Below are 19,963 nucleotides of genomic sequence, written 5' to 3' on the forward strand. Positions count from 1 at the left end.
ATCTTTTCGTCTTTTGCGGAGCTCTCGTCCAACTATAGCCTCCCAAACTCCCACCTTTTTCGTTTTTTCCAGATTAGGGATTTTGTGAAGAAGACATTCCTCCATTTTCCAAATCGCCCCCCTGAAACCCTGACCGATACCATCTTAGCTCTAGATCCCAACCGGAAGAAATGCATCTCTGTTTTGTATAACTTGTTAGGGTCGGTTATATTGAAACCTCATACCTCATTAAAAGCTGTGTGGGAGGGTGAGCTGAATATGAAACTAACAGACCAGCAATAGGACTCTGCCTTGGACTTGACCCATTCTTCCTCCATATGTGCCCGTCATGGCCTAATCCAATGCAAAGTCCTTCACAAAGTCCACTACACAAATGCAAGATCATCTAGAATTTACCCCGCTGATAGGGACACCTGCAACAGATGTAATCAATCCCCTGCCAACCATAGCCATATGTTTTGGTCTTGCCCTAAGCTAGCAGCCTTTTGGAGGAGTGCTTTCGACTTGATAAGCAGAGCCTATGGCCAGACTATTCCTCCAAACCCACTGTCAGCCATTTTCGGTACCCCTCCCAACACCAACCTCTCTGTTGCGGTGAAACGGGTTCTAGCTTTTACAACCTTGTTAGCCCGGAGACTGATCTTGCTTAACTGGAGGCTCACCTGTCCCCCGACACACACCCGCTGGATTAAGGAGGTGCTTTACAATTTAAAGCTTGAAAAACTTAGGTTCTCTCTCAAAGGCTCTACCAAGACATTCCTAGATACATGGAACCCTTTCTTGGAACTTGTTAACTCTCTCAACTTGTCCCCGGACTCGGAAGAGGACTGAGTGCTCTCCACCATTGTTCTGCTCTACTGCAGCTGCTCTCCCCTTAACCCCCCCCCCCCACACTTATTTATTTAATTACTTACTTATTTACTGTTATTAGTGACCCCCTTTTTTTCTTTTTTTTTTTTAGTACTTTTTGTTTCGTTTATCTTACCATATTTGTGTGGATGTGTATGTATGTGAGTGTTGTTTGTCCCCGTTTGGTTCCGACCTGATTCGGGTGGGTTGAAGGTGGGTAAGGGTAAGGGCTTTGAGGGTCGCTTACATACTGTTGCACAATTATGCCTTGACTGTCACTGTCTGTTATCGTTGTATATATGCAAATTGCTGTGAAATTCAAATAAAAATATTTAAATCAAAGTGCACAGTCAGATTTTATTAAAGGGTATTTTTATACATTTTGGTTTCACCATGTAGAAATTGCAGCTGTGTTTATACATAGTCCCCCCCCATTTCAGGGCACCATAATATTTGGGACACATGGCTTCACAGTTGTTTGTAATGCCTCCTTAATGCAGGTATAAGAGAGCTCTCAGCACGCGGCCTTTCCTCCAGTCTTTCCATCACCGTTGGAAACTTTTATTGCTGTTTATCAGCATGAGGACCAAAGTTGTGCCAATGAAAGTCAAAGAAGCCATTATGAGACTGAGAAACAAGAATAAAACTGTTAGAGACATCAGCCAAACCTTAGGCTTCCCAAAATCAACTGTTTGGAACATCATTAAAAAGAAAGAAGAGAGCACTAATTGCAAAGTGACTGGCAGGCCAAGGAAGACATCTGATGACAGAAGAATTCTCTCTATAATAAAGAAAACCCCCAAACATCTGTCCGACAGATCAGAAACACTCTTCAAGAGTCGGGTGTGGATATATCAATGACCACTCTCCCCAGAAGACTTCATGAACAGAAATACAGAGGCTACACTGCAAGATGCAAACTACTGGTTAGCTGCAAAAATAGGATGGCCAGGTTACAGTTTGCCAAGAAGTACTTAAAAGAGCAACTACAGTTCTGCAAAACAGTCTTGTGGACAGATGAGACGAAGATTAACTTATATCAGAGTGATGGCAAGAGCAAAGAATGAGATAAGAAACTGCCCAAGATCCAAAGCATACTACCTCATCTGTGAAACACATTTGTGGGGGTAATTGGCCTGGGCATGTATGGCTGCTGAAGGTACTGGCTCGCTTGTCTTCAATGATGATACAACTGCTGATGGTAGTAGCATAATGAATTCTGATGTGTATGGACACATCCTATCTGCTCAGGTTCAAACAAATGTCTCTAAACTCATTGGCCAGCAGTTCATTCTACAGCAAGACAATGATCCCAAATATACTGCAAAGCAACAAAGGAATTTTTCAAAGCTAAAGCTAAAAAAAGTTCAATTCTTGAGTGGATGTCAATCACCTGATCGGAACACAATTGTGCATGCCTTTTATATGCTGAAGAGAAAACTGGAGGGGACTAGCCCCCAAAACAAGCGTAAGCTAAAGATGGCTGCAATACAGGCTTGGCAGAGCATCATCAGAGAAGACACCCAGCAACTGGTGATGTCCATGAATTGCAGACTTCAAGCCGTCATTGCATGCAAAGGGTATGCAACAAAATACTAAACATGACTACTTGTACAGGGGTGATCACTGGTTGGTGCGGACTAAGTGAGCCGAAGGCTTTGTTTCCACGGTGTATGACCAATCTAATCTCTCTATTAACTAAGTACAATATATTTGACAGTGGTGTTATTCTTCTTTTCTTCCTTGATGTAAATACTTTTTTTGTTTAACAGCGCCGCTCATTGCCTCCAATCTGCACCCACAACATGCTGGATGATTCCAATGATCAAATCCTGAAGGCAATCCGCAGAATTGGATTATTTAACAGCTCAACCGATAGGGTTAAGGTCTGGACATTTTTTTCCTTCATTCGCATGTTAAATTTTTCAACAAATTTTAAACATAGTTGGAGTGGCTTATAAAACTGGACCGATGGGTGTAATTCAAGTACCAAGTGTAGATGGTTGTCAGTTCATAACGTTTATGAACCTGTTGGCTAGATGTAGAAATTGTCATTAGCAATCAGCAATTCCTTACTGGTCTGAATGTGTTCTTACTCTCCTTACACTTTACGTCAGTTAAAAAACATATATTGTCCTCACACTAAATTGGGTGCTGTTAGAAAACAAGAGTAAAGGTTAAAATCTGTCGCTCTTCAGATTCTGCACTCATCTGATGTGCTTGCAGGAAGTCACCAGATAACATTTAGTAGGGCAAAATGGTAAATTTAATTGTCATATTTCATTTCTCTTTCTCTCTCCCACTCTAAAACTAAATCTACATTTAAAAAAAATATATATATTTTATTATTAATTTATTGAACATGTTAAAAAATACAAACACAAATAAACTTGTAAGCAATAAAAAAAGAAAATAAAACACAAAGGAAAACAAACAAATAAGTAACTCAAATAATGCAAATAATATTGTTCATGTTCAAAAGGGGTAGGAAGAAGTTCGAACACTTTCCTGGTCCTACCCCCTCTTATTTTCTATACATTTTCATGGGAACATAGAATAATGGGAACAAATGGACCCAAAATCTGTTGAACATTCCACAAACAAGAAATAACCAAACAGAAAAGAAAATCACTGGTCCAGCTCATAACCATTCAATCTTTTGTTTCTGAAGAGTGTTTTTATGGATCTCATTTGTCTTTTATCAGGTCATCTTTCACCCAGAGTTCCTGTCGTCCACCAGCCCATTACTTCCTTTGGATTATGAGGAGTTTGTGCGTGGTTGCCATTTGGGGGTATTTCCTTCCTATTACGAGCCTTGGGGATACACTCCCGGTGAGTTACAGCTTGTGTAGGCAGAATGGCCAAGCCTTGAGTCATGTTCTTATGTATTTGTTCCGTCTTTTTGAGGAAATTAACATCCCCCTTGAGTTGTGACTGGTGAGAACACAATCCTCAAACAGTCTGAAGAAGAGTCATGACCCGAAACGTTGCCCATCCATGTTCTCCAGACCCGCTGAGCTACTTCAGCACTCTGTGACTTGTTGTAAACTAGCATCTGCAGTTCTTTGCTCCCCCTTGTCAACATTTATTTCTTACTCATAAGCCAGTGAGAGAAAATCACAAGTTCGCATGGAGCTACATGTAGGCAAAATTGGGTGGAGGTTGGAGTTTTGCATGCCTGAAGGATATTAGTGCGCCATTTAGGAGGATAAGACAGGCGGCCATGTCCCAGTGCTAAACAGGATAGAAGAGTAATTAGCCTGTTACCAAACTCTGAGCCATTAACACACAATGCCTCTTGACAGTGAGTTCTGGTTAAAATTGACACAGTGATTAAGTGATTTTTTATCTTGGGGCTTTATGGTACCAATCTGTTTCTGATTGGCAATCCTGCTCAGAAATGGGACAAAAAGACTAAACTGGTAAATGGAAAAATAAGGGGATATTATTCTGAGGTTGATAGTTGGATCAGGGTAATTTTCGGCACATTGGCCTTCATCAGTCTGAATATTGAGTGTAGAAATTGGGAGGCATGTTGCAGTTATATAAGACATTGATGAGGCCACATTTAAAGTATTATGTTCAGTTTTCGTCACCATGTTATCAGAAAGATGTTGTCAAGCTGGAAAGGGTGCAGAGAGGATTTATGAGGATGTTGCCAGGACTCGAGGGCTTGAGCTATAGGGAGAGGTTGTGCAGACTAGTGATTTATTCTTTGGAGCACAGGACGATGAGAGGTGATCTTATAGAAGCGTATAAACTCATGAGAGGAATAGATCGAGTAAATGCACAGAGTCTTTTGTCCAGAGTATGGGAATCAAAAACTGGAGGAAATAGGTTTAAGGTGAGGGGGGAAAGATTTAATAGGAACCTAAGGGGTAACTTATTTACACAAAGGGTGGTGGGTGTATGGAACGAACTGCTGGAGGAGGTTGTTGAAGCAGGTACTATCGCAATGTTTCAGAAATATTTAGACAGGTACATGGATAGGATAGGTTTAGAAGGATATGGGCCAAAGACAGGCAGGTGGGACTAGTGTAGATGGGGCATGTTAGTCAGCATGGGCAATTTGGACCGAAGGGCCTGTTTTCACGCTGTATCATTCTATGACTCTCTATAGCAGAGAAATCTTGTCATGTCTATCTGAGCTATCACTGACCTTGACGTGTGGAGTAAATCAACCTACGCCTAGGTTACAAAATTAACCAAGCTTTTATATTTAAGAGGTTCTTAAATAACTAGAAACATCAGCAATATGTTCAGTCTGAAGAAGGCAGTCTAAAGAAGGATCCAGACCTGAAATGTCACCTATTCCTTTTCTCCAGAGATGCTGCCTGACCCGCTGAGTTATTCCAGTCCTTTATATCCTTTGATGTGAATAAGCATCTGCAGTTCTTTGGTAGTCGAGGCATGTACTATAATATTTAAAAGACATTTGCACAGGTACATGGATTAGAAAGGTTTAGAGGGACATGGGTCAAATGCAGATGGACAAGTGTAAATGGGGCAAATGGGGCAGTTTAGCACTGGGACATGGCAGCCCGTTTAAAAAAAAATCCAAATGTCTCCCTAATATCCTTCAGGAATAGAAACCTCCAGCCTCTACCCAATTTGACATAATTGTAGGCCCATTTGTACACATTGTGCTGAAGGGCCTGTTTCTGTGCTGTATAATTCTATGATTCCATCTTTCTATCAAACAGTATAAGGCAGGTTTATATTTGTAAAGAAGAGTTAATTATCTTCCTAGAAACAGGAAACTGTGGGTGCTGCTTTACAAAAAAAATACACAGAGTGCTGGAGTAACTCAACGGGTCAGGCATCAACTTTGGAGGTCATAGACAGACGACATTTCGGATCGACCTGAAACATCACCTATTATTGTTCTCCAGATTATTCACCAAAAACTCCCCCAATTATTCACACTTACAAACCTGTGAAGTGCGTCAGCATACCAGCTTTTCTAACAATACCTAACCAGTAATTGAGAGGAGAATGGTGTGAATCCTCCTTAATGACACAACTTTGGGAAACACTTCTCCTCATTGCTGTGTGTGTGGTATCAAATATAATATGCAAAATTGTGATTATGACTCCATTGTCTACAGTCACTAGTGCATGAGTACAGAGTACGTTTTGCTACGAATGAAATACTTTGACATATACCAGTGAAATACCTAAATGATATAATGAGCAGCTTCTCAATTGCTAGCAGAGGATTAAGTGTACAGTATTTTAGTGACTCCAGTCAACCCTCATTATTATGGACCTCTTTATAACAGATTTTGGTTCTAATGGTCAGAGTGCCCCCACAGTAATCAGACATCACTGACATAGAAACATAGAAAATTGTTGCAGTAGGCCATTCGGCCCTTCAAGCCAGCTCTGCCATTTAATATGTTCATGGCTGATCATCCAAAATCAGTACCCCGTTCCTGCTTTCTCCCCATATTCCTTGATTCTGTTAGCCCTAAGAGCTTTATCTAACTCTCTCTTGAAAACATCCAGTGATCTTCCACTGCCACTGCCTTCTGTGGCAGCGAATTCCACAGATTCACAACTCTCTGGGTGAAAAGGTTTTTCCTCATCTCAGTCCTAAATGGCATACCCCTTATTCTTAAACTGTGACCTCTGGTTCTGGACTCCCCCAACATGGGGAACATTTTTCCTGCATCTACTCTGGCCAATCCCGAAAGTATTTGATATGTTTCTGTAAGATCCCCTCTCATCTTTCTAAATTCCAAAAAGTATAAGTCCAGTCAATCCATTCTATCATCATATGTCAGTCCCGACATCCCGGGAATTAACCTGGTGAACCTACACTGCCCTCCCTCAATAGCAAGGACGGTCTCCTTAAGAAAACAGGCTGCTGGTAACTCTGCGGGAGGACTTTGAAATTGACAAGACACTTATTCAATGATACTTTGTTAAACAATGAAGCAACCAACCTTTTGTATTTTTAGCTTGCTGTAACAAAAGTACATTTTTAGCTGATAGGTAGAACTTTGTATTTGAAACTGCCTCGTTGGCAGAGGGTGCCGGAGAGAATTCCTTGCTCAATTATTGCCGGCAGTCGGGAATAACAGACACAATTCCCCTCCCTATGGTCTGTTATAACGAGGGGTAATTGTATTGCATCGTATAGTGGTACATCCAGGCACATCTTTATACAAAAGATAAATGTTGTTCATCAATTCATCAATCAAAGTTATAAAAAGTTAAGATCACTTTCAACTGCGAATAGATCTCACTCGTCTATTAATATCCCATCATAGTTTAGCGCCAAATGAACAAGTTACTCAGATGCAAAAAAAGCTGAATAAAATAACGAGTACCACATACTCAGAGGTTCTGTGAATGGACAATGAGGCAGAGGAAGGTTGTAATAAAGAAAGGGAATATAAGAGAGAACCCAGTAATAGAAACAAAGCTTTTTCGTGGGTACAATTAATCTCACCATGTAAATGGTTTGTATTAAATTATCATCACTAATTAATTCCATTATTTACTTCTATTATACATGGAATACAATGAAAACAACTAATTTCATTGCTACTCTTTGCATAATTATACCACGTCAGGTAGTTTAAACAGCTTGGTTAACTCAAACAGCTTCAAGCATTTTTTAACAATTTTTTAACTGAGACATTTTTTCACTGTCTCTGACTCAGTGATGACATATCTGGATAAAGGGAATAACATTTAGTGCATGAAAAAGTCCAATAAAGTTGGATTAAAGATAGTCCAAGGGTCCTTTGAGGTAGATGGTAGGTCAGGACTGCTTTCCAGTTGGCCATAAAAGGACACAAAATGCTGAAGTAATGTTTCAGGTCCGGACCTTTCCTCTGAGTTACTTGACTACAGATACTGCCTGTGCCGATTTTGCACCTGCTCCCTGTGACCGCATGGGTTTTTTCCGGGTGAGTTTCCTCCCACACTCCAAAGATGTACAGGTTTGTAGGTTAATTGGCTTCGGTAAAATTGTTCCTAGTGTGTAGGATGGTGCTCGTGTACGGGGTAATCGCTGGGTCGGTGCAGACTGGGTAAGCGAAGGGCCTGTTTCCATGCTATATCTCTAAAGTCTAAAGTCCTCCACCAAAACATCAAACTGTCCGGGAAGTTTCAATGGTTTGCTGGCTGGAATGTGTGGGTGTAACACGGACTGATCCTTTATCTTCTCCACAGCGGAGTGCACCGTGATGGGTATTCCCAGCATCACCACCAACCTCTCCGGCTTTGGATGCTTTATGCAACAGCACATCGCTGATCCAGCTGCATACGGTAGGTCCCTGCCTCCCCCCCTCCCTCCATCCTTCAATTCAATTCCTCCTTCCCTCCCTCCCAACCTCCCTCCTCCTTCCCTCCCTCCCTCCCTCCCATCCTCCCTCCTCCTCCCTCCCTCCCTCCCTCCCTCCCTCCCTCCCTCCCTCCCTCCCAACCTCCTCCCTCCTCCCTCCCTCCCTCCCTCCCTCCCATCCTCCCTCCCCCTTCCCCCCATCCCCCCCCCCCTTCCCACCCCCTGCATCCTTACCCTGACGGGACGCAGTATTGTAGTCACACCCCTTGGCGGTCTCAACAAGTGCAACGATGATAAGTTCCCAGAGTGAATACGTCAGTTTGGAGCAAATTGGAGAAGAGAAACAAGATTCATGCAGTAAGAGAATGCTAATACTTTAATTTTAGGTAACTAACTCACAGATATCCCTCTTCCCCCTCCCCTATGTCCCACAAAACACCTTCACCCTCATTCCCCTCGCCACAACCCTGGCTAACCTTGAACCAGTTTCTCGTCTAAACCTCCCCCTCCACCTGCGTTCCTTCCTCCAGCTTCACAATTTCTATCCTCGAGCTTCAAAATTGGTGGCACAGTGGCATGCGGTAGAGCTCCTGCCATTACAGTGCCAAAGATCTGGGTTCAATCAAGACTACTGGTGCAGTGTGTACAGAATGTGTATGTTCCCCCTGTGACTGCGTGGGTTTTCTCTGGGTACTCCGGTTTCCTCCCACAGCCCAAAGACGGTTTGTAGGTTAATTGGCTTTGTTAAATTGTCCTTAGTGTGTAAGATAGAATTAATGTAAGCTGGTCAGCTCGGACTCAGTCGGCTGAAGGGCCTGCTTCTGTGCTGTATCTCTAAACTTAACTTAAACTAATCCTCCTCTCCTGTATCCACCTACAGTATCACTTGCAAGGCTTTGTCCCACCCCTTCCTCTCTTTTCCAGCTTTATCCTTACCCCCTACTGCAATCAGTCTGAAAAAGGGTCCCAACCCGAAACATCGCATGTTCATTTCCTCCATAGATGCTGTCTGACATGCAAAGTCCCTCCAGCACTCTGTGTTTTCCCCAAGAAAGCAAAATCTGCCTGAATAAATCTGCACTGTGTTCAAGTGTTCATTATACAATGCAATCATTGTACTACTGAAACATTCTGAAGTATGTCTTTTCTCTAATTTTTTTTTTTTTTTAAAGTAAACCTGAACCAGGGAAACAATAATTTGGAAATGTGTGAAGAAGGGAAACTGCACTTTCTACACCCTCCTCCCATCACCTCCCCCATGGCCTTAACTGAGTTGCTTTAATTAAAGTAAATTCCCTTTTCAGTTGTAACAAACTGATGGATTGGATTGACAAGAATGATCTGTTCAAAATGTCATTAGATTGAGCAATCGGTACAGAAGAATTGACGCACTCCACCTTGCACCTCGCTAACTGAATAAAACACGGAAATAAAACAGATTGGTCTTTTGTACGTAATGCTGGCTCAACTCGGCTCCTTTTATCTGGTATCTCCTTCTGTGAGGTGATCATATTAATGATTGCTGCGTGTAGCCGTTTTTTGCTTTCAATAATATAATTAATGTACTTAAAAACGGCTCTGGTCTTTATAACATGCTGTGCACCATCAAATCTGGCCCAGTTTGAAAGCAAGCAGTGCCCAAAAGGGACGTGTTGCTTGTGTAATGACATTAGGGAGAGGACCAGCAGAGTCCAGATCTGTGTTAATAAAATTACCCACAATGGTGCTAATGCCATGAGCAAATTGGATAACACCTTGCATTTCCTCCCAGTGAATAATTGTTCAACCACACTAAGATTCATTGTTATTAAAAACTAACAAGAGCTAAATTACAATGAAGGCTTCTTTGGAGCTTTGATAAATATAGTATCATTGGGAATCGCGTGGACTCAATTTTAGAGACAATAGCAGATACAGTCATCATAAAGAAGAACGGACAAAATGTGAAGATCTTTAGACAGGTACATGGATAGAAAAGGGTTAGAAGGATATGGGCCAAATGTGCGCAGGTGGGACTCGCATAGATGGGGCATCTTCGCCAGCCTATTGGGCCGAAGGGCCTGTTTCCATGCTGTATGACTATGATAGTTTGGTTCTTCAAGATTCGACTGTGGCAATGTTCACAATCTGTTCTCCACCTTCCATCTGGTAGTTAAATAGAGGCAGGTTTACACCGAAAAATCTCGGGTGCTTTACAACAGAGCTCTAGAGACAGAGTTCAATGTCTGCAATCGGGTAGTGGCGATTCAGACAGTATCCCAACTTATGGAAGGAACGTTTAGATGCCTGATAACAGTAGGAAAAGCTGTTCCAGAGTCTAGTGGTGCGTGCTTTCAATCTTCTGTATCTATTGCCCGACGGGAGCAGGAAGAGGAAGGACTGACCAGCTCAGGACATGTTTGATTATGTTAGTTGCTTTTGTGAGGCAGTGTGAAGTAGAGGTGGAGCTAATGGTGGGATATCTTGCCTGTGTGACAGACTGAGCTGCATCCACAATTCTGCAACTTGTTACTGTCGTGGGCAGAGCTGTTCCCAAACAATGCAGTGATACAGCCCAACAGCATGCTTTCTATGTTGCATCAGTAGACATGTGTAAGAGTCATTGGAGACATGCCAAATTTCCCCAGTCTCCTCATGAAGTAAAGGCCTTCTTGGCTGTCAGAACAATGTGGTTGGTCCACGACAGATTGTTGGTAATATTAATGCCAAGGAACTTGAAGCTCTCAACTATTTCCATGCATCATTTACCACATAGCCAACATAACCTTTGTATAAGATGCATTTGCGGAAAGCTGTGTAAAACTCCGTGGCCTAAAAGTCCATCAGGCAAGAATGAAATGTTCGGAGAAGGAGAAAGAGGTGCAGCGCACAGGCCTTGAACCTGGTGAGACGCATGAGGAGCCCCCCGGCCTGGACTCACCCCATAGAGCCCCATCCCTCCACGCACTAGAGTCTCCCAACCCCTGCAGAGTAGGTCCACAGCAACGGATTGAATGGCCCCCAGCCAGCAACCAGATTGAATGGCTGCAGTTTGACAAAGACGTGACCAACATAAATCAATCACTTTTGTCAAAGCTGGAGAGAAGCCCCGACCACAACCAATAACAAGGACTGGCCTCCTCTACACAGCCACTGACTAGCAGCTGCACGTCGATCTGGGCAAACAACTGAAATTTCCACAGCACATCACAACAACACCACTCCTGCCAGACATGTTCATCACCTCCAAAGTGACAAAACAGCTGATCATTCTGGAACTGACATTGCCCTGGGAAGAGCGTATTGAAGAGGCCAGCGTATCTAGAAGATGTATCTTTCACACTGGTGTGGAGTCACATGCTGGAATCTTGTATTGAACAAAATGTGCTGGAGTAACTTAGCAGGTCAGACAGCACCTCTGGAGTACATTGATAGGTGAAGTTTCAGGTCAGGACCCTTCATCAGACTCAGTCCCATCATTATCTTTATTGTAATTCTCTGATGGTAAAGAGCACATTTTTGTGGCTACTCTCTGATTTAATATTATCAAGCAACTTGTTGTTTAATTTGCAGGATAACATTTAATGTTGCCATGCCAACAACCAGAGAACTGTCGCGAGCTACTATCTTCCTCTTTGGAGACCCTCGGACTATCTTTGATCGGACTTTATTGGACTTTTGCGCTAAACATTATCCATGTTCTTTCCCTTTATATGTATCTGTACACAGTGTGAATGTTCGAATGTAATCATGTATAGTCTTTTCCGCTGACTGGTTAGCGTGCAACAAAAGCTTTTCACTGTCACCTCGTTGCACGTAACAATAAACTAATCTCAAATCTCAGACCTGTCTTGTCGGTCAGAACTCAGTCCATGTTCTATTTTTCCTTCAGGGATTTACATTCTTGACCGCCGGTTTAGATCACTGGATGACTCGTGCAATCAGCTGACCTCCTATATGTACAGCTTCTGTCAACAGTCTCGTCGGCAGCGTATCATTCAGAGGAATCGTACAGAGCGGCTCTCCGACCTACTGGATTGGAAATACCTGGGAAGGGTAAGGCTCTGTGCTAAATCATCACATTGATTAAACTTCAGTGGAATAGATATTTAACTCGAGTTCCAATGCTACATTGTCACTTATCACAAAACCTTTAAAACGAGAAGTTCCTTGTGCCATCATCTCCACACTGTAAAGGCGGCATTATCATGCAGCTGGTAGAGCTGCTGTCTCACAGCACCAGAGACCCAGGTTTGATCCTGACTTCAGGCGATGCACATTCTCCCTGTAACCGTGTGGGATTCCTCCGGGGTGCTCCGGTTTCTGCCCACATCCCAAAGGCGTGCAGGTTTGTAGGTTGTGTAGGAAGGAACTACAGATGCTGGTTTAAAACCAAAGATAGACACAAAAAGCTGCAGTAACTCAGCGGGACAGACAGCATCTCTGGAGAGAAGGAATGGGTGGCATTTCTGGTCTCGAAACGTCACCCATTCCTTCTCTCCAGAGATGCTGCCTGGCTCGTTGAGTTACACCAGCTTTTTGTGTCTATCCCAAGTTTGCAGGTTTAAGAAGGAACTGCAGATGCCTCCAGAAGATATGCTGCTTCACGGCTCTAGTGATTCTATGGAGTTTGTACATTCTCCCCGTGACCGCGTGGGGTTGCTCCGGTTTCCTCCTACACTCCAAAGGTGTACAGGTGTGTAGGTTATTTGGTTTTGGTAATTATAAAATTGTCCCTGGTGTGTTGGATATTGCTGGTATATGGGGTGATCGCTGGTCAGCCCAGACTCAGTGGGCATAAGGGCTATTTCCAAGCTGTATCTCTAAACTAAACTAAACTAAACTTAAATGTCATGAGATTGTGAGCAAAATGCATTGGGAGAGTCGGTCCCTTTGTAATGGAGTTTTTTAATTGACTTTTCAGTATTATGTCCATGCAAGACAACTGGCCTTAGCCAAGGCTTTTCCGGATTCCTTCACTTCAAGTCTCTGGGAGCCTGAAGTGGTAAGTGACTGTCCTATTGATCATAACGTTGGCAGTTTGTACTAAAATCAAGATTTGCTTGTTCTAAACCAGGGGTTGCCAAACCTTTTCATCCCGTTTACCCCCGGCAACTTTAATAGCACATAACAATGTTATTTCACTTATTTATGAACAACTAAAGATAAACAGATGTATCAGAACCAAACACAGTCCGTCAATGAGAAAAAATATGCACAAATCCAGAATCAACACATTTACCCCCTTAGTAGGCGAAATTTACCCCCGGGTAGGGGTACATTTACCCCAGGTTGGGCAACCCTTGTGCTAAACTTTACACTACTTAATGTCCTTTTAGAGTACATTGTAGTATAATTCAAGTGACTAGCTGCTTCAAAGCAAATTACTAATAAATATTGGAGAGAGAGGAAGGAAGCAAAAACCATGTGTGAAAAAGATAGACACAAAGTGCTGGAGTAACTCAGCGGGTCAGGCAATATCTCTGGAGAACATGGATGGGTGATGTTTCGAGTCGGGTCCCTTCTTTAGATGGGTCTGTGGGACCTAAAACAGCAACTACAGACTTGGGCAGAAAACAAAAGTGCTGACAGAACTCTGTAAGAAGGAACTGCAGATGCTGGTTTAAACCGAAGATAGACACAAAAAGCTGTAATAACTCAGCGAGACAGAATTTGATTGGAAGAAGGGTCCCAACCCGAAGCGCCTCCACTGATGCTGCCTGACCCACTGAGTTTCTCCAGCACTGTGTGTTATGCTCAAGATTCCCGCATCAGCATTTTTGTCTCTTCAAGGAATATTCAGATGTATAAAATTTCCCGGAGGTTTTTGTCAGTCTCCCTACCTGCTTCCACTACTTGCAACCTCCGGCAACCACCTGCAATCTCCAGGAACCGCACAGAAACCTTGGGTGGGGCGCAAAGTCTCCAGAGGTTTCCGTTCAGGTTTCCTTAGTGGGACTGGGGCATAACTCTTTCTTGAAAGCATCTAGAGAATCGGCCTCCACTGCCTTCTGATGCAGAGAATTCCATGGATTCACAACTCTCTGGGTCAAACATTTTTGCCTCATCTCTGTTCTAAATGGCCTACTGTGGCCCCTGGTTCTGCACTCCCCCAACATCGCGAACATGTTTCCTGCCTCTAGCGTGTCCAATCCCTTAATAATCCTATATGTTTCAATAAGATCCCCTCATCATTCTAAATTCCAGTGTATACAAGCCCTAGTCGCTCCATTCTTTCAACATATGACAGTCCCGCCATCCCGGGAATTAACCTTCTGAACCTACGCTGCACTCCCTCAATAGGAATGTCCTTCCTCAAATTTGGTCTCACCAGGGCCCTGTACAACTGCTGAAGGAACTCTTTGCTCCTATACCCAACACCTCTTGTTATGAAGGCCAACATGCCATTCGCTTTCTTCACTGCCTGCTGTACCTGCTTGCTTAATTTCAGTGACTGATGTACAAGGACCCCCAGATCTCATTGTACTTCCCCTTTTCCTAACTTGACACCATTCAGATAATAATCTTCCTTCCTGTTCTTGACACACATTTATCCACATTAAACTGCATCTGCCATGCATCATAGCATCTTCCTCACATTTCACAGTGCCACCCAGCTTGGTGTCATCTGTGGTCCCAGCACCGAGCTTTGCGGTACCCCACTAGTCACTGCCTGCCCTTCTGAAAGGGACCCGTTGATCCCTACTCTTCCTGTCTGCCAACCAAATTTCTATCCATGTCAATACCTTACCCCCAATACCATGTGTTCTAATTTTGCCCACTAAACTCCTGTGTGAGACCTTATCAAACGCTTTCTGAAAGTCCAGATACACTACATCCACTTGTCTATTTCCCTTGTCCATTTTCCTAGTTACATCCTCAAAAAATTCCAGAAGATAAGTCAAGCATGATTTCCCCTTTGTAAATCCATGCTGACTCGGACCGATCCTGTTACTGCTATCCAAATGTGCTGCTATTTAGTCTTTTATAATTGACTCCAGCATCTTCCCCACCACCAACGTCAGGCTAACTGGTCTATAATTCCCTGTTTTCTCTCTTCCTCCTTTCTTAAAAAGTGGGATAACATTAGCTCCCCTCCAATCCACAGGAACTGATCTATAGAACATTGGAAAATGATCATCAATGCATCCACAATTTCTAGAGCCACTTCCTTAAGCACCCTGGGATGTAGACCATCAAGCCCTGGGGACTTATCAGCCTTCAGTCACATCAGTCTATTAAACACCATTTCCTGCCTAATGTGAATTTTCTTCAGTTCCTCCGTCACCCTAGGTCCTCTGGCTACTAGTACATCTGGGAGATTCTTTGTGTCTTCCTTAGTGAAGACAGATCCAAAGTACCTGTTCAACTCGTCTGCCATTTCCTTGTTCCCCAAATTGAATTCACCTGTTTCTATTTTCAAGGGACCCACATTTGTTTTAACTATTTTTTTTTCCTCTTCACATACCTAGAGAAGCTTTTCCTATCCGCCTTTCTATTCTTGGCTAGATTACCTTCGGACCTCATCTTTTCTCCCCATATTGCCTTTTTAGTTATCTTCTGCTGCGCTTTAAAAGTTTCCCAATCCTCTGGCTTCCTGCTCATCTTTGCTATATTATACTTATATTTTATTTTTCTACTGTCCTTGACTTCGCTTCTCACCTCTTACTCCCCTTAGAATCTTTTTTCCTCTTTGGATTGAACTGATCCTACACCTTCTGTATTATTCCCAGAAATACCTGCCATTGTTGTTCCACTGTCATCCCTGCTATGGTCTCTTTCATGTCAACTTTGGCCAGCTCCTCCCTCATGCCTCCATAGTCACCTTTGCTCAACTGTAACACTGACACTTCCAATTTTTCCTTCTTGACACAAAAGGTCCCTGATCCATGTCCTCCACAGATGCTACCTATTAGTATTAAATAATTGAAGGAAACACAAAGTGCTGGAGAAAGTCGGCAGGTCAGGCAGCATCTCTGGAGGGAATGTACAGTCGATATTTAGGGTTGGGACCCTTGTCATAGAGTCATGAAAAAAGGGGCCCTTCAGCCCAACTTACGCCAGTCGACCAACATGTCCCACCTACCTGCGTTTGGCTCATATCCCCCTAAATCTAGTCTATCCATGTACCTGTCTAAATGTTTCTTAAACTTTGCAATAGTACCTGCCTGAACTACCTTCTCCGGCAACTTATTCCATACATCCACCATCCTTTGTGTAAAAGAAAATTGCACCTTGTCAAATCTTTCCCCCCTCACCTTAAACCTATGTCCTCTGATTCTCGATTCCCCTACTTTATGCAAGAGACTCTGTGCATTTCCCAGAACTATTCCTCGTATGATTTTGTACACCTCCATAAGATCACCCCTCATCCTCCTGCACAATGTCATTCATGTAGAAATATGAATTGACAGTATGTTGGTCCTACTTTCCAGTGCTGTATTAACAAACCTGTTTTTAAATTACAGAGTGAAGGTTTCTGTTACCCTAGACCAGCCTCCAAACCCCCATCACCAGCCACATCCCTCCATTCCAGTCCGTACCACAGCGAGACCGAGGAAGATGAAGAAAGATACAATGAAGAGGAAGAAGCAGAGAAAGACCGAATGAATATAAAACCGATCGCTATGATCAGTTCAAAGTTGGAGAAAAGGAGGGTGAAGAAGAAGAGCCAGGCCAATGAGCCTAGTTCCCCAGGAAGCCTTAGCTACAGCTCGAGTGACCCCGAAAACCATAGTGACCTGGGGGCAGAGGAAAGAAACTAGAGCCTCAAGCTACAATGTTTACAACTACAAAGCTGCCACGTTATACCAAGTCTACAGTGAGGAGTAAACAGAGGGTGAGAAGGTGAGCTGTCTTTAAATGAGTGCAGGCACAGTTAAACCTCCAAACACACCGATATACCTCCATTCACGCTTCCAAGTCACGAGACACAGTAACAAATTGGAATTTCAGACCCACATCACTGAGATTGTTGCAAGACATTTCTGGGAAATCTCTAAACCCACCAAACTAAAATAAAACGGGTTGGGTGGTGAACCAGAATAGTCGGGCTGATTTACATGGGATTGTAAACATACACTGCAAGATTAAACAGAATCTGTATGTATACCACTTGCATGCTTCTCTCCACAAATTAACACATCTTCACATTTCTTCTGTGTTGAAAGGAATTGCAGATGCTAGTTTATGCCAAAGATAGACACAACGTGCTCCAGGCACACAGATACAGAGTAACTCAGCTGCTCAGGCAACATCTCTAGAGGAAATGGATAGGTGACCTTTTGGGTCAGAATGACTAAAGAAGGGTTCCGACCTGAAACGTCTCCCATCCTTTTTCTCCAGACCTGCTGAGTTACTCCAGCACTTTGTGTTTATCTTCACATTTCTTCTATCAGTTTATGGTAGAGGGTACATTTGAAATAGATAATTCAGCATTCAAAACTGGATGTAGAGAAACTAGATTATTTTCAGTGGTTTGCACAGCTGAGATTATTTGTACAGGAATTTAAAGCTTTGCACACTAAATATATGAATTCAGTTGAATCAATTAATAACCATTAGAAGCACTCCAGATGTACAGACAACAACCTGTAAAGCTCTCCAATAATCACCCTCCTGTTATAAGGATCTGGTAGACATTATCATCAAATGGGAAATGTGCAAATTTGTTGATTGAAGAATATCTCTTATGATTTTTAAGAAAAGCTGTGTTCCTTGTTTTCTATTTTAATACAATAATCAGGTATGTGATTAGGGAAGTACTTTGTTCAAAGCATTAAGCAAAAAAGATGAGCCCACAATGATCATGTGTGAATGTTTAGTAAATGAGGACTGAGAAGTGGGGATGTAGTTGTATCTCCTTCCAGTAGGGCCATTCCCAGCCTGGATTACCCTCATATTTGATAGTGGGGGCTGTAACACTGGACTGGCATGAAATATCTAACACAGGAAATGAAGCACCTACTCCTCAAGTCTCAACACAGACAAACCATCCAACACTTTGGGTGCTCATAAGGAGAATGACCATTTGGGTTCAGGCATGGGTGGTGTGTGAAGCCACTTACAGCATGGGCCAGTGTTGCCATGGAATAGTGGAACGCAATGTGGAACGTAAAAGCTATTTTTGAGTTGAATGTGACACTTTAAACAAACAACGGGAATACAGCTCCATTTCTGCTCCGAAAGCAAATTGTGAAATTTACGGTTGATGATTTTTTCTCATTGTGAACCCCCAGTTCATTTGTTGAGGATCTCGCTGTACCTTCCTTCCGCCGTTTACACTGACTTTTGCTGCTGCTCATTCTGGTGGCTGTTCACCGTTGAGGATAAACTTGACCTTAAATGTATTGGTAATTAATTGGCAGTGACAAGTGAAAGAGTGTGAGAAAGTTATTGTAAGGGCATGCAAATAAACGAGTTACTTTTTTAAATAAGGGGTAAATCTCTTTTTTTCATGTCCCATTCCGCACTAAAGCAATGACTCAAAATACCTGGCTGTATCAGATTCAATCTTATGTAAGTGTTTACTTGGTATAGCTTAATATCACAAACTTCATCTCACAAACTCTAAATGTTTACTTGATATCGTTTAATCACACTTCCTTTATCACAATGCTCAGACATTCAGTTGCACGAACTCACAGCTCAGGTTGAAGCAGCAAAGAGCTCTTAGATACTTGTTGGCTTCACAATCTCATGGCATCTTAAAGCACTTTTGATGTTATGCAATAAAGGGTAGAAGTGAAACTGCACGTAGATATTACCAGGTAAGTGGATGAAGACACAAAGTGCTGGATCAGATCAGTGGGTCAGGCAGCATCTGTGGCAAACATGGATAGGCACGGTTTCTGGTCAGGAAGAAGGATCCCAATGCAAACGTCCCCGATCCATGTTCTCCACAGATGCTACCTATTAGCATTAGGTCATTGAATAAAACACAAAGTGCTGGAGGAACTCTGTGGGTCAGGCAGCATCAGTGGAGAGAATGGATAGATGACTTTTTATGTTGGGTTTCAAATCGAGACCCTTCTTCACACTGATGGTCGTGGATGTGGAGGGGAGAAAATTGGAAGAGAGGAGTGGCAAGACAAAGCCTGACATCAGTCTGAAGAAAGGTCATCTATGCATATTCTCCAGATATGCTGGTCGGCACAGACTCAGTGGGCCGAAGAGCCTGTTTCCGCGCTGTATCCCTAAACTAAAATAAACGCAGCCCATACCATCACACAAACCAACCTCCCTTCCATTGACTCCATCTATACTTTACGCTGTTTCAGTAAGGCCACCAGCATAATCTAGGATAAGTCTCACCCCGGACATTTCCTCTTCTCCTCTCTCCCATTAAGCAAGAGCTACAGAAGTGTGAAAACGCACATCTCCAGATTCAGGGACAGTTTCTTCCCCGCTATTATCAGGGAACTGAACGTTCCTATTCACAACTAGAGAGCAGTGCTGAGTTACTATCTACCTCACTAGAGACCCTTGGACTCGTTAATCGGACTTTATTGGACTCTATCTTGTGCCGCACGTTATTCCCTTTGTTGTGTATCTGTACACGGTAGAGTGGACCCTGCCTGCTTCAAAAAATCTATCATTGTACCGGTACCAAAAAATGCCTCCCCAGCCTGTCTGAATGACTACTGTCCGGTGGCCCTTACCTCAGTAGTCATGAAATGCTTTGAGAGGCTGGTGAAGAAACACATCTGCACCTTCCTCCCTCGGAACATGGACCCGTTGCAGTTCGCACACCGTCCGAACAGATCCACGGACGATACGGTCTCCCATCTGGACAGCCAGAAGGGGAGCTACATGAGGATGCTGTTCATAAACTACAGT

At 43.0% G+C, this 19,963-nt stretch overlaps 1 protein-coding gene across 1 annotated transcript in view; it reads left to right on the forward strand.

The window, feature by feature from the left end:
• LOC129705767 (glycogen [starch] synthase, muscle-like) overlaps positions 1-18,561 on the forward strand; it is a 63,166-nt gene extending 44,605 nt beyond the window's left edge. The window contains exons 11-16 of the mRNA XM_055649556.1: positions 2,622-2,735; positions 3,555-3,681; positions 8,035-8,130; positions 12,018-12,181; positions 13,050-13,130; positions 16,594-18,561. Coding sequence (XP_055505531.1) covers positions 2,622-2,735; positions 3,555-3,681; positions 8,035-8,130; positions 12,018-12,181; positions 13,050-13,130; positions 16,594-16,890 — 879 coding nt within the window. The 3' untranslated portion in view covers positions 16,891-18,561. The remainder of the gene's footprint in view (positions 1-2,621; positions 2,736-3,554; positions 3,682-8,034; positions 8,131-12,017; positions 12,182-13,049; positions 13,131-16,593) is intronic.
• The last annotated feature ends 1,402 nt before the right edge of the window (positions 18,562-19,963 follow it).

Source organism: Leucoraja erinacea, chromosome 18 (genome assembly GCF_028641065.1).
Source record: "Leucoraja erinacea ecotype New England chromosome 18, Leri_hhj_1, whole genome shotgun sequence".
NCBI classification, from domain to species: domain Eukaryota; kingdom Metazoa; phylum Chordata; class Chondrichthyes; order Rajiformes; family Rajidae; genus Leucoraja; species Leucoraja erinaceus.